General features: G+C 40.2%; 1 protein-coding gene across 1 annotated transcript in view; it reads right to left on the reverse strand.

The window, feature by feature from the left end:
- LOC139294986 (RNA-binding protein Musashi homolog 2-like) overlaps positions 1-15,230 on the reverse strand; it is a 218,135-nt gene that overhangs the window by 10,849 nt on the left and 192,056 nt on the right. The window contains exon 11 of the mRNA XM_070917022.1: positions 10,628-10,747. Coding sequence (XP_070773123.1) covers positions 10,628-10,747 — 120 coding nt within the window. The remainder of the gene's footprint in view (positions 1-10,627; positions 10,748-15,230) is intronic.

Here is a 15,230-nt window from a genome sequence, read left to right on the forward strand (position 1 = left end):
CTGTCTGCCCACTCATCAAATTATAGGCTCCAAATACGGCAGGCTTCCCACGTACGTCACATAATGCCTGACACATCGAACAAAGCTCAAGAACCAATCATTCCATTTACTTCACTTAGACAAATGTCACTGAAAATTGATTGGCCTTGCTAATGAGGAAAACTGGATCAATGGAATAATTATAACGGGGGGAAAAAAAAACATTTGACAATAGCACAAACCATGTTATAGGGAATTCATAAAGGAGCCATCCCAAATATGTCACCAGTTTAGAACAGTGTGCAGACAGGAAGCAAACAGGCATTACTTTCCATTTTATCACTTTTATAACTTTCACTACGCTTCATTAGTGACCATATTTGAAAAATTCACTTTCATATAATAAACAATTAACCATGAACCATGTTGTTGATCAAACGTCATCTTGGCAAAAGTGTTCTTCTTTGAAGGGGTTAGATTATGTGCATATAGCAAACTGGATATAAAATAATTTTTTAACTTACGAAAGGAGAAGATGTTTCTGATAGGCACGATGCAGACTGGTGACACAATAATCCCACATTAAAATATGGGTACTATTGGTATCAAATCAAAATATTGTTAGCAACAGAATATTGAACTGTAAAAAATTTAAAGGGAAGTTATTGAAGTTATTTCCTTTTGAGATCAAGTTCTAATTGTAAGTAACTGAACCACATTAAGCTGGGCAGGCACTGTGTTTAATTTTGTCTGTTGTGTTAACACACATTATAGGTTTTAATGGGCCTTCTGAAAACAAGACGACAATGTCCTCAACAATGTTTACAAAAAGAGAGAAAGGCAGCAAGAAGAAAAAGACTGGTCATGTAAAATACTACGCCATTAATATTAAAACAAGCTAACTACAGTTCGTAAGGGATCTTTTGACAGCAGCGATATGGGGAATCGGACCGTGGAACTGCTCAAACTACAAGACAGCAGACGGAAATTTCTGATGACGAGTTCAGCCCAATTCAAGAATGAGTCTGGTTGGTAATCCGTACAGTGTCTGCCCAGCTTTACGAAAAGTTCAAGTCTCATTAAGTTTCATTCAAACCAATAATGAATTCACAAGGACAATAAACACCAAGCTTATGTAATTTACCCATTAAATCTATCAACTAACATCGTTGGTGAGATATTGGTGACATACAGTAAAAAATGTTCTGCATACATTGTACAGTATTAGTAAGTATTTCCTGTAATGAGGCGAAGTCAAGAGATTAGAGACTAGATAGTTTATGACATTTAGTCAGGTCATTGCACTGCATGCCGCTGCACTGTCTGCAGGTGTGGCAGGCTCAGGTAAGAAACTGGCTTTGTTTGCCGGATCCAGGCAGCTGGACGAGAGTATGACTCAGACACTCATGCACAAACATACAAGCGCACATTCTCAAAGCCATATATTTTCATCAGTGGCTATCTGATCTGTTATGCAGGATGAGACTGGGCAGAGCGTGCCCACAGCTGCATTAGTATCACCGATCATATCACTGTGCCTCAGACCTTCCCACTATTAATATTCACACAATCTATCCAGAACAATGGGCCTTTCTTGGACTTCTTTTTTTTCCACTGGCCACTAATTGGATGTAATTACTCATCTACAAAACAAATGAGCGTGCTGAGGTTGCCTTGGAGACTAGATCAGGGGACCCAGCAGTGCGAATCGTTCGCAGGGCTTCATTTATACTGGTAATTATCTCCCCTGCCCCCACCCTCTTTCCCTTCTGCCCTCAGTGACCAAAGCTGGCTGCGAGGCGATGGAGAGGGGAGTGTCTTGCAGTCATCTGTTACTGACATCATCGGGGTGGCTCTCTTTAAGTGGATAAATGCCCTGCTCTCGTTCCCACTTTGCCAGGTGACTGCCTTTAAGGAGGAATCACAAACCTTGAAAGCACTGCTCCTCTTTTTCTCACTAGTTGGAAAATAAAACTAATCACGCTGATGATAAAACATAGCGTCATGCTCCCTGGCCTGTTGGGACTTCAGAATGTGAAAAATATTTTCATAAGTTTGCCAGTTCTGTGTCCAAATTGGTGATTATCCTTATTTTAAATCCCACAGAAACTCAACGTATTAGCTAACACATACACCCTTTTAAAGGCACATTTGTTATCCAAATGTTAACAAAACAGTAACCTCACCAGCAGAATTAAAAACTCTGCTGGAACCTGCTATTATCCTTAACTTGATTAATTGACTGCAGGGACGTACACTAAACAACAGCAAAGCCTTTATTTTGATCATCTTATCTATAAGTCGACTCTTTGAATGTACATAAATATATCAGTTATGTCTACAGCCAACAAACAAGGAATGCTGGGACTTGGGGAATATAAAAATCTATTACCAAAAGGCATTCTCATCTCTGCAAGGAATAATTTTTCATGCAGTCACTCCTCCCTTTCCCTCACGGCGCCAGTGAGATTCCTTGGTGGCCATCAAACCACATCACTCTGCAGAAGATGTCAATAAACCTGACATGCTGCTTCTCAAATTAGCTTTGAATTTTAGAGATACCATAATTAGCTTTTCCATTTTCACCAATGTCATTTAAAAATAGCGTGAAAGAAACTAACAGCTCTTTTGCTGTCTAGCCTTGCTTTCACTTTCCATTTGAAATAATCTTTTCTGAATGAATGGCTGAGTAATTAACAGCACTAGACACCCTTTTCAGAGAGCACAGACATTTCATAAATAATACATATTTAATGTCTTGTCATTTTGTGTTCAGAGAAGCTTGGCTAATTAATTTTAACAGATGATTTCTTCTTGCATTTACTCACCCATACTCAGGCCTCTGTTATTTTTTACTTTTCATTTCATGCCTGCTTTTCCCTTTTCTTGCTGTTCTTTCCAGTAATGGACAAACTCAACAGAGCTACTGATTTATATTTACCTTCAACCTTGGTTGGGGAATGATTGTGGAAAGTTACAGAGGAAGAGGAAATGTGAACACTGAATCACGGGCGAAACAATGTGCAAACAATGTCCCAAAATGATTTTAATGCAGATTTTAACCTGTGTGGGATCTGGTCTAGTTGGGACTGAGAAAGGGCACTCGTTTATCTAGAGTCGGCACAGATTATCCTCTCGTGAGCAGGCTCAGAGCTGACAGCCATGGCCTTTTGGTTGAACACATTTTTTCAAACATGTCTGGTCAGGCTTATGTGGTCTGAAGAAATCTAAGACTCACTGTGAGTGAAATCTGAGGATGGTACTGGCTACATCTAATGGTCATTTACATACAGAGAGAGGAAAAATATGAATTATCTGTAAGAGGAATTATGTAGCTATGCTCACTCTGACTCTGTATATTAATAGAATGCCAAATCTTCTTGCCATTTATCTCCTAAAACTATATAAAATGTTATCATGTGTATTGAGGCAGGTATGCAGGAAACTATGCAATTCATTTTGCAATCTGTATGTAATTACAAATAAGTGAAAAAGAGTCTCATTAAAATGTAAACAAATGTAATGTTTATAATAATGTCGCTTCAAAATAAATTATATACAGTATAATGCAAATGAAGCAGAAAATCCTGTACTGATTTGGAAGGATACAACAACACATACTGTAATCCATAACTGGATTTACAGGCCAGACTAAAAAATATCTTACTCCCATTAAGCCTTCAGTAAGTTTTCTTTGGAGAGTGTGTTACGTGTGCAGCCCCTGGAGGGCAGAGTGGTGATGTCCCTAAAGGCCTGTGCCTGTAACCTCAGAGCATCTGCTACCCACAGCTGCGAGAGCCACCGCTTCGTGGTGGAGGCGCAAAGGGACACTTTGCCCTCCCCAATGTGTCACATCTTTCCCTGGGCCTTAAACAAAAACCCAAGCAGAATGGGCTTGGTGTGCCTGCTCATGTTATTTTGCACCAAGTACATGTAAAGCGCCTCTGGCCTCAGAGCTGAGTTCTGCAGATTAACATCTGGGACAAATGGACCTGAGCTCACTAAGAGCCAGATTGATCAAGACCAGTGCACACAGCCAATCCTGGTCTCCTCTCGGGCACTGCTGATGATCTGAATTTGGAAGTGTCTGTCACATGAGTTTCCTTCTTTTCATTGGTTAAGAAAAAAGAGGCGGGAGAAGAAGTGAGATGAGTAAAAGAGAGAAAAGAACAAAGAAGAGGAACAACCGACTGATGGGAGGAAAGGGTTCTAAAAAAATGTCAAGGCCATCCTGAGCCCCAATAAAACTGGCACGGACACCTCTGCAATTTATACTGCAGTCCAATTTCAGAACAACACTGACCACAGCCAACTCTATTTCAGTTTTGAACAAGTCAGATATACTGTACATAGCAAGTACCCAGACATCTAAAAGCAACTGAATGGGGCTTTGTGTACACTGCAGGTAGAGCCGAGATCTGAAACTGACATTTGAGCTTCCCAGAAAGCTCAGAGGGACTCAGGAAAACACTCAACCAGAGTAGACTGGGACCTGTGGAGTTCCCTGGACTGCCAGAACCATCTGCATCACTTGCATTTTTCTCTGTTTTTACCTGACAATGCTATAGCACAGGAGATTTCAGATACGTCTACTTTAAAATGAAGGAAACTGAATGATAACTAGCCTTCTTTTAAAGACAGAGCACATCACTAACCTCCTGTTTCATTACCTGGACATTCAGGATTTTTCTTTTCAATATAAATATCAATAAGCAAGTTGTTGTTAACGTAAATGTCTAATATTAGCATTCAGTTAATGTATCAACTGCCTGTCAGTCTCACTTAAAGTGGCAACTGTGGCTCATTTATGCAGGTTCATCCTTCACAGCAGAGGTAGATTATACTTGTCCAAAATGCAGCCCATGTAATGGTGCATGCATTAGTCATCTCCAAATTAGCAATTTCCTCCTTGCTGCTTTACTATGCAGATGTTCAGACCCTCCAGCTGATATAATGTGACTTCCTCCAGCAGTACCCTGTAGTAGTTAAAATCAGGTTCAAATCCGTGGCAGCAGCTTATAAAGCCAAGTATGGGCCAGCACCTCTCTACCTCCAGGGGATGGTAAACTCTGTGCAGTAGCCACATCTCACTGATCTGCTTCTCGCCTGGAGAAAGAGTCTCTCAAACGTCCTCACAAACATGCGTCAAGACAAGCCCTTGTTCTTGCTCTTTAGTAGTGCAACATGCTCCTGGTAGAGATCAGGGAAGCAAAATACCTCGCCATCTTCAAATACAGACTGAGGACCCACCTCTTCAAAAAAGTATTTGGACTGACATCCCCTTGGATTCAACTTTCACTAAATAAAACATGTTGCCTAGCCTGTCCCAGAAGTAAGCACAACTCAGTGTTTTGTTTTCCAGCTGTGATACTTTTTCCTGTCTTAAAATGGGAAACTTGTCTACGGTTACAAGCTGTTAAAAGCTATAACCTGCATTCTTTTACAGTAAGGAAACTATTGTATTTGTTAGTAAGGAAAGTGTGACAAGCTTTTGTGTAGTATTTAAATGTAAATGTCCTGGAGAACTAAGAAGAAAAATCTTCTCTGGTAGCTTAAGGACTTTTTTAACATATGTGTAGGATATACAGCATCCTAGTTTTAAAGATGGTGCAGAGTCGACATCTTCAGTAACTTTCCTTGTTATGGTACACAACTACAGCAAGGTCTGGGGTATAGTTTGCTGCAAGTGGCAGGCCACAGTGAAAAGTCCAAAATACACCTTGTCATCAGCAGTGGTCCGTCATAGAGAGGGAAGTCAGCATGCTGTCATTTTGTTCGTTGAGCTTTGGGAGTAGGGTGAAAGTGCCCTCTGTCAGGGATGGAAAATGTCTTCCACATTCTCACAACACTCCCTGTGAGTATCGCAGACAAATAAGCCTTGCTGCCCACACGAAGGTAATATCTACACAAAAAGTGTCTCTTTTAAAGAAGCATACATCTAAAGAATAAATGTGGTTCAAGTGACAGAATATTATTTTACTTGAGATATATCTAGGGATGTTTAAGAAGTTGATCTTTTCATTTTACATTAAACTTCTGTTGTTTTGTGTCAATTTGGGTGACCCACCCCTGTATCCTTCCTGCTGGGTAAGTATATAATATGTGGTGCTCTATGGGAACTGTAGGTGGAGTCAAAGCACAAAGAATCCACCCTTACTTCATACGTTTTTTTCTTTTTTCTTTTTTTTTTTTTTACAACAAAAACCCTCATCTGCACTGAAATAAGAGAAATTTGGAATACAATAAAACCACTAGAATTGCTATTCCTGAGTTGATTTTGGGCAGCAAATTAAATCATAAGATAGGACAGAGATGCAGCAACGTCCCCAGACATGACACGGAGAGGAAGGTCAAGCCTAAACAATCGGTGTCTTCTGTATTGTCTGTGTCTGTATCGAGAGAAGAGACCGTTGAATGTATTAATGTGTTATTAGCATCACCCAACATTTTATAAATCATCAATAAATATTTTTTTTCACTCAGCCACAAACCACAGAGTGAAGGACTGCACTTGTTATATCATCAAGATGCATTGGTGAAGCTTTTCTCTAGAGAATAGAACAGTTAATAAATGGTAACAATAAAACAGGATACAGCTGATTTAGGTAACAATCTACAGATTTCAGTTAAATCACTATCATATTCTAGATTTTCCTGCTGTTATTGTCTTGATTTACAGACAGATTCTGCCATTTAGTGAGGAAGCATGGAGATTTCACTGAGTGATATTTTCCTTAAAACTGCCTCATGGCTGTTTAAGTACTCTAAAACAGGCCCATGATGTCACTGTTTATCACTCTAACCCTCCACCCCCCTCCTCCCCTCACCCCCTGTTCATAGTCATTTGCTTGTCTCCCTTCCATTTGCAGCTGTCAGAATTAAACTGTACATAATGGTTGCCATCACGTCTCTTGCTTCCTGGCTGCTGCTAACCCCAAATCAACATTCCTGCTTCTTAGTGATGTTCATTGCAATTGTGGGGCAAATTGTTTGTTTTGAAAATGCAAAATCAAATAGCCCGATGTGAAAGAAAGAGCATCTGATTGGCTTCCAGTGTTCCCTCTGTTGATTTGAATTAAGTGCAAATGAGGACAGGTGGGTGAATTTGTTTGTATGTATGTGTGTGCACATGTAGGTAGTATACATGTGTGTGTGCATCTTCAGGTATCACAGCACATATACTATGTCTGTGAGTGACTGCACAAACCAGACAACATCTGAGTTACAATTAACGCATATTTCCACCAATAGTATGTCTGATTAGGAAAGACACTCTTCACTACAGCCTGGAGGCTGTGTGTTCAGTCAGGGGAGCTAGTATTGACAGCTATTGAATGATGTACAGTTGTATGGGTGGAAAAGGCAGGATGTCTACATGAAGCCAACAAGTCAATCAGTGCTGCGTTTAAGATTTGCATCCCGTTTTTGGAACAAATCTCTTGGCAGATATTCGTCTGTATGTGAATAAGATGTGTACTGTACTTATGCTTTAACAGAGTGTTTGTATCGTAAGTTGATGTCTTCAGGCATCTTACATGCTAACACAGAGGCACTGACTAATATTTGTATTTTAATTCTTAAATTACATTTGTAATTAGTAATATATTGTAGTATAGCATACAAGTTCACCAGTTTAATTGGCGTAGCAATGACATGGCAAACAATCATTTGTAAGGTGTCCAAGGTTCAGGGTGCTTTGACTCTAAGGAGGAGGTCATGGCAGGTAGATAAAAAAAGTACAAGAAAAAGTAAAGAAGCGTGGTAGAAAATAAGAAAACATGACTGACTTTAGTGTTAATTGGTTGAGTATTACCGCTACTTACTACTTACTTGCTTTCTACTCACTACTATTTTAAGGGACAATCCACCTTTGTACTAAAACACTGAGCAACTTGACATTTTACTATAACTACATTAGTTTAGTGTACTATGGATGGTGATCATGACATATATCAAACGACAAAGAAAACTAATTTCTTATCTGGCAAAGAAAATATTCTTCAAGCAGTGTAAATGCATCGCCTAGTTTCCAACAGATCATATATCCACATCTTTTTGAACTCGTACTATTTCCTGAAATTTTTGATCCACGGAGATTTCCAGGAAAAACTTGAACTGCTGTAACCCACTTTTAGGTTCTTCCATCTTGTTCATAATAATCTAAAAGGCATAGTATGTGTAACCATATCTTTTTAATGTCAAGAAAACTCAAAAGCTTCAATTGCAGATGTTTTAGACCACAGCTCCCCATTTGATGATGGTTTTGTTCCAGGAACTTCCATTAGAAAGATTTTAGCTGCAGTTGATGTTGGCAGAGTACGGTTGAATATGTCTATAACTTCTGTTAACGGAGAGTAATATCACTTGGTTGAAGACTTATTGCAATCTGCAGAACGTAAATACATTAATAATGTTTAGTGCGTTAGCATGCTAGTGATGTAAGCATAGCTTTCACTGTGGTAGCAGCCCACCATACTGTGTATTGGTAGTGTGTTTGGTGTTGTTAGCTAAAACTCACCTGACGCTAAAACTACCTTGGTATAATATACCGTAGTATGCAAGCTTTTGATTTGACTACTGAGGTGACAGAGAGGACCAGGAAACTCTCTTTGGACTCTGTGGGGAGAAAGTTAGATGTCTCCCGCCTGCTACAGATTCGTTCTGAACTGTTGCCACCAGCCAGAGCACCATGTTGGACTGTTGCAGCGTCCAGTCAGAAATACTACTCAAAGCCTTTCCCCACCATTCCTCGTCTGTTCTCCATCTTTCCCTTGCTCATGCTTCAGGTAACATCCCATGGACTTGTGACTACAAACTAACTTTGCATGTGTGTTTTATTGTGGTAGCTTGCACCAGTGGGTGAAAAAGCCATTTGTTGTAGGCCGAAATTTTCGTGTAAGGTTAAAGGGGAAACACATTTTAATTACTTTTGTATATTGTTTTCTTATCTATTTGAGATATTTTATATTATTTTTGCACAGGTGGTTAAAATATTTGTGTTCTAAGAACTTAAACTCTCTTCTTGAATGAATAAATATATATTATCTGTGATTGCAGATAATGTATAACTGGTAAACATAAAGTCATGGCTTGATTGTCTCACACAGACAGCAGTTACAAAAATCAATGTAGAGTCAGTCCCTCTCTGACATGGTCCAAAATCTGGACACAAAGTAGGAGTACTCTGTTTCATCATATTAGAAGGTGCCTCTTTTATTTTGTATACCTCCTGTATGTCAAAGCGAGCAACAAATTCCTATCTTACAGGTAAACAAAGACTTTCAAAGATGCAGAGCTGTTCTCTTTGAGTCTACATGTATGTCACAGCTGGATGGGTACAGACCAAACTCCAAGGAGGAGCAGTTGGTCAGTGTAGCAAGAGTGAGTTAACGGCACCCGTTCGGGTGAGGTGAAAGTGTGTGTGAATGTCTTGAATTAAGATTTGTGTTTTCATCAAAGATTTGACAGTGCATAGTGCATGATATTTGTGGTCTATTTTTGTGTGTCTTATAGGGAACAGCAGAGAGTAATATGCATCAGGACCTTAAAAAGCTGAATGAGCAGCATCATCAAGGGAACCTGAATGCTGACTGGTCTTGATAATGTGACTCGTACATGCTGCATTCTCCTCGGTCTGAAGTGCCCTTGCCAAAACATTTTTGAAGTTCATGGTTTAATGGACTGTGTTTATGAATGAGACATTGAGCTGCACTTTAAAATGATCATGAGTGTCTTTTCAGAAGTTTGATATGTTGGAAACTGATTACTGACAATGTTCTTGGGACACATGTGTCAGTGTAGTGTGTGGATGTAAAGCTTATATGTTCCAGGATGAGTGTTGTGTAGGAGCTGTGAGTTTTATGGAGGTTGGGTATTTTGGAAACACATTGCAGGGTCAAATCTTTTTCCTCTAATGTCTCAGAGGTTATTTACCTCTGATTTGCTTTACTATGTTCACATGTTTAAGTTTAAAAGTTTAAACTTGTTTAAATGGACGCTGCTGTGTTACAGGAAGTTAGTGATACTAACAAGAATTAGTTCATGTATTTGGTTATTAAACATAATCGAATGTCAGTGTTATATTTGTTTTAATTTTATTTGTTAAAATGTGAATTATGTTAATGCTAACTAATTATTTAATGTAAATTTGATGCAATACACACAAAAAAGAAGAGTTGGTAAAAATGAGAAAAATTGACTATTACAGTTGGTACAACTCAATTTTCACTCAGTTTAATCAAGTCTGATGTAATTCATATGTTGGTTGAACTCATTTTCTTGACTTTTTAATGTAAGCTCTACTCAATGCTTAGTCTTACAGTTACTCTATATTATTGAGTTTTCTCAACTAAAATTACCAAGTAGTTCACTAAATGTACAGAAAATGGTTGAAAATGTTGCCTCAGTTTTTTGGAGTCAGATCAAAGTAACAGTTTTTTACAGTGTAAGCACCTTGTATTTATATATATATATATATATATATTGAGATCTTGGATACAATCTCTACTGTATGTGTGTACAATGCAGTCAGTCTAAACCGTTGCCGAGTGTGTGCATGTGGGCTCGGGGGACTATGTCTATGGGGAGAAGCAGAGCAGGAGAAGTTGGAGAGAGCAGCAGCCACACAGAACATGGACAGAGCGTTTACCTGGCCCTGTGCTCTGTGGGTACGCCAAGTAGCCGCCTCTTCCACGGGCCCCCCTACCTGAGCCACGCGCTGCTGCTACTGCCGCTGCCGCCACCGGTCCGTATGCTGTCGCTGGGAAGCCTGCAGGCACATACACACACATACACACATACATCACTTCCTGCACATGGATGAGTACACCCCAGAGCTACAGGGGAATGTTGATACCAGCACTGAGCTATGGGATAAAACTATAGCTGTCAGAGACAGGGGGCTCATGTCAGGGCGACATCTATCAGCAGACTCTTACTGAACCCACTGTGATATTCAAAACCCTGCAGACCCACTGATCCACACACAGGAACAGAAAGATAGCTGTGAGCAACTCACCAAATGTTAGATTAAAATAAAGATACCTGACAAAAGTGCGGCTTCAACGTACTATCAAATGACATTAAAACCATTTAACAAAAACATTAGTTATTGGTTTTATGATTTAAACACATATATCGTATTTACTATGAAATGTACTTTAAACCAATATCCTCTGAGTTTTCCTTTAATAGAGAATGTCTGTCCAACTGAAAAGGTGCAAATTGTTATTCATCTATAAAAATGTGAGTAAACTGACTTTCGCAATTCACTAAGTCCCTGATTATATTAGTGAAAGCATTTGCTCTCTGGATGAAAGATTACAGCCACTTCAGAGCTGCACAGACATGGGCATAACAGCCCTACCTCTGTGGACTATCCCTGCATTTTGTTCAGAGTGCTCCCAATTACTGTGGGTTTCTATGGAATCAGAATCATCCACAGTAATGCAAGAGGCAAAGCATTCCACATTTTTTTTTTGTTAGGCTATTCAGGTAGACGATGTTCACAGATGGAGACATCTGTTGGATGATTTGTCATTCAGAGGAGATTTTAATCTGAAGACTGAACAAGTCTCTGGTGCTCCTTTCTTCTTATGTAAACAGTCTTATGTAAACATTTATAGTTCTCCAACGCTGGGATTTTATGAAGCTTTAAGATTTAAAAGTATGTCAAGCGTTCATAAATCTGTCCAAATTGTCAGTTGACGATACACTAATAAGACCTAAATACCATGCAAATATAAATCCACTTCTTTAGGGTCTGATTATTCCAACAAATATCAGCCTAATAATCAGTCTGTAATTAAGCCAGCGCAGTATCTGTGAATTGTAATTACATTGTTGGCCTTAATGAACACAGTAGCTAGAGGTGGCTGACAGAGGCTAGTCCATGCCCAGGGCCTGGGCTCTTCTCTCAGCACAGGAATGGCATGTCATTAGTGGTGATGAGATTCCTCACTCTGGGCTCAACACCGTCTATGCCTAATCAGCCTCCTAAAATTATCTCCACAGGAAATGCTTTCCTCACTAGCAAAAAAATGATCTCTAAATTCCCTCAATTGGAGTTTTTCTTGATATCTGTTTTTAGCTGAATGCGTGTGCATGTGTGTTTCTTCTATGTTTTGGCCATATTCTGGAGACTGTGGTTTAGACATTACAAAATGGCACAGGACACCTCAGAGGATTATCTTTTGAATGCTGTGGAGGTGAGAGGGGCACTAGCGGGTGACCTATTTTCCGAGTCAGCCTTGTACTGCTATTCCACGAAGAGGGGCTCACACAAAAGACTGATGAGAGGGAAGGGGGGGGGGGGGGGGGGGGGTCAGATGAGCCGCAGCCAAAGAGAAAAACACATAGCTTTTCATCAGCCGGCTGAGAAGGAGGTAATTCACAACTCTGTCGACACAATATGACCATGGATGTGTGTGTCGGGTGTGAGGTGCCGTCATGCTGCGACTGGCAGGCAGGTGAAGAAGAGAAAGAAATGCCACTTTTCCCCCAACTATCTAACAGCTCTGGAGAGAATAAAGGACTGAGGTGGCATGGTGACAGGGGAAAAAGAATACAGGGAAAGACAACTAAAATCAGCCGCATTTGTGCCACTGCAGCCGCGCCACACCAGGAACTGATTCCAATAGCTCAAATGATATTCTCCGCCTCTTTTCACAAAAACACAAATCAGCTCTGATACTATGCTAATGATGGCCATGCACCCCTGCATTTCCACTTACAGTGTCCCCCACGGTTGCTGTGCAGAACAGTGTTTCATGCAGCACTCTCCACCGCTTTTTCCCTCCCTCCTTTCCTAAGTGCTGAATCTATCTTCCCCTCGCTGCCATTGTCATGACACCCCCAATAGACCCGCTGGCTTGGAAGTTAGTTGCGGGCAAAGTTGTGGTGAGAGATTAACTTTGCAGGATTAGGTGGGTTAATTAATAGATGGCTGCTGCTCATTGTTTTGTGCTCACGCTGTAAGAAGCCACCCAAGAGAAGCGCTGCAGCATTAAATCAATTTCATGGCCCTTTTATTACTGAGGAGATAAAGCCAATATTTAGCTTTCAATTCTTCACAATTATTGGGCCCCTGCTTTGCCACTTGAGTGGCTGCGCTTGGCTGGGGACAAGGACACATCTGTTTATGAGCTGTGGAGGCCCGGGGGCCTTGGTGTCCGGACTCCGGGGAACTGTCCTCAGCTTTCTCTCCTCAAGCCTGTGGCACAGAAATTCAGCCTTCTTCAGGAGTGCACGCAGAAAGGAAGAAAGATTAGACCGAAAGAAAGATGAGGACTGTCAAACATTTCACAGACATTTCACCCTCTCTCCAAGCACAAGAATTACATCTTCTCCACACAAACATTAAACTCTGATAAAAATATTTATATTCACGACAAGAACAGTTGCAAATGTCTACAGAAATGTTCCAGTCTGAAGTTATTCTATGTAGTAATTCTCTACACTCCCTACAAAAAGCTTTAACTGACTGTGTAATGTCCCTCTAGCTTTGACATTTACTTGTATTTTTCTCTCCATCCAACTCAACTGTACAGATATTGACCAACATTAAGAAAATTATGCAACTGTTACCTGTATGTATCCATATCTTTCCCTACCTCGAATAAACTTACAGCTAAAGTAACTTGCCAAACAGAATGTCCAACTCATGGTACTGTCAGTGTTGTGCAGAAGGAGCAAGATGTGCATCCAGAACACATGAGGCTCTATTTTCAAGACAGTGCATAGCACATATCGACGCTTTATGCCTGTAAAGTGGCATCTTTCTTGGGTGCACAAAGGGTCTTTTCCACTTGCACCTGTATTTTTGAAACTTCATAGTACTGAAGTAGGAGGAGAGACGCAGTAGGGGCAATGTCATAGTGATCAAACAGCACAGTGTGTCAAGGTTTCTGGGGAAATTTGCTTGCACCGACTGCCATCACGGAACAGGTCAACAGCTTTTTTTTCTCTTTTACTAAACAGTCAAAGCACTTTGCTGAATATCATACTTCTTTAAAAGTAGAGAAAAGGAGTGAACATGCCCTTAGATACCCATACTGGGCCCCACAATGCCTGCATTTGTACTCGGTGCTCCTTAGAGTATGTGTACTTCATCTAGTATACACGTTCAACCCTGGACAGGAGGAAGGTGAAGAAGCCGGGTCAGCTGACACACAGTGACATATACAAATTTACCTGTATTTTCAGTCATTTTGTTGTACAATTTTAAGTTTTGCTAATAAACCCTAAAACTCATAACTCACATTACATCTGATTTTATTCCTGATGCGCTATTTCTGCAGATCTTTTATGGCATACTGCATTGCTAGCCACAGACTCACTTTCTGATCCTATTACTCAGAAAACGTCACAATGAAAAGTTGCTGCATTATGCATCAATAAGGTCCTATTTATGTCCTACCAGTCTGACAACAGCTTGACTGATGTTAATGTAATCTGTACTGTTCTTTGGCCCAAAACTGCCAGCAGCAGCTCCCTCGTCATTGACAAAGGAGCTCCATCAGTCACAGAGCACTCCATTCATTTCTGCTATAAGAAGACTGTCAACTATCTAATGCACAGGAGGAGCCCAGGGACAGCTGATGTTCTATGGAGGCCCTATGGTTGAAGTAGCCTATGCCCCAACTTTAATATCTCTGAATCTGAAAAATAATATGGCCTGGCACAACGAGAACGAAATTCCCAGACATGCTTAATAAATCTAGTATTGGAGTGCAGTTAACCAGAGTTAGCTTGCTGGCTAGCAGGGTTTTCATGCTACGCTGGTTAACACAGTAGCTTGGTTTGGGAAAGATCCTCGTGAACAAGCTTTTCAGCTTGCAGCTAGTCGATTTTGGGGGCAGACAGACAGAATGAGACGGATGAACAGCACAGAGCAGAGATGAGTGAAACAGATGAATAGAGGAGGGCAGCAGCCACATCAGTGGAAGAGGAAGACAAAGAAGGAGAAATAAAGCCAGGACACGGGTGTCTAATTAATTCTCATGGAATTCTGTAAGGTATTTTGGACAAGAAAAATATGTCAAGAAATTAGATTATACAGGTAAAACATAATAGCCCCACACCTACAATAAAGTGCTATTCTTCTACACCACTAGATCAGTGGAAGTGTCGTATGGTACTGTTACAAAGGGAAATATCTTTTGTCCAAACAAAACAAGTGGTAGATAAATAACCTAAATCCCTTGCATTAGATAAATACAGAAATACATGCAATGTTAAAATACTCTGAAAAT

This window comes from Enoplosus armatus, chromosome 13 (assembly GCF_043641665.1).
Source record: "Enoplosus armatus isolate fEnoArm2 chromosome 13, fEnoArm2.hap1, whole genome shotgun sequence".
Lineage (NCBI taxonomy): Eukaryota > Metazoa > Chordata > Actinopteri > Centrarchiformes > Enoplosidae > Enoplosus > Enoplosus armatus.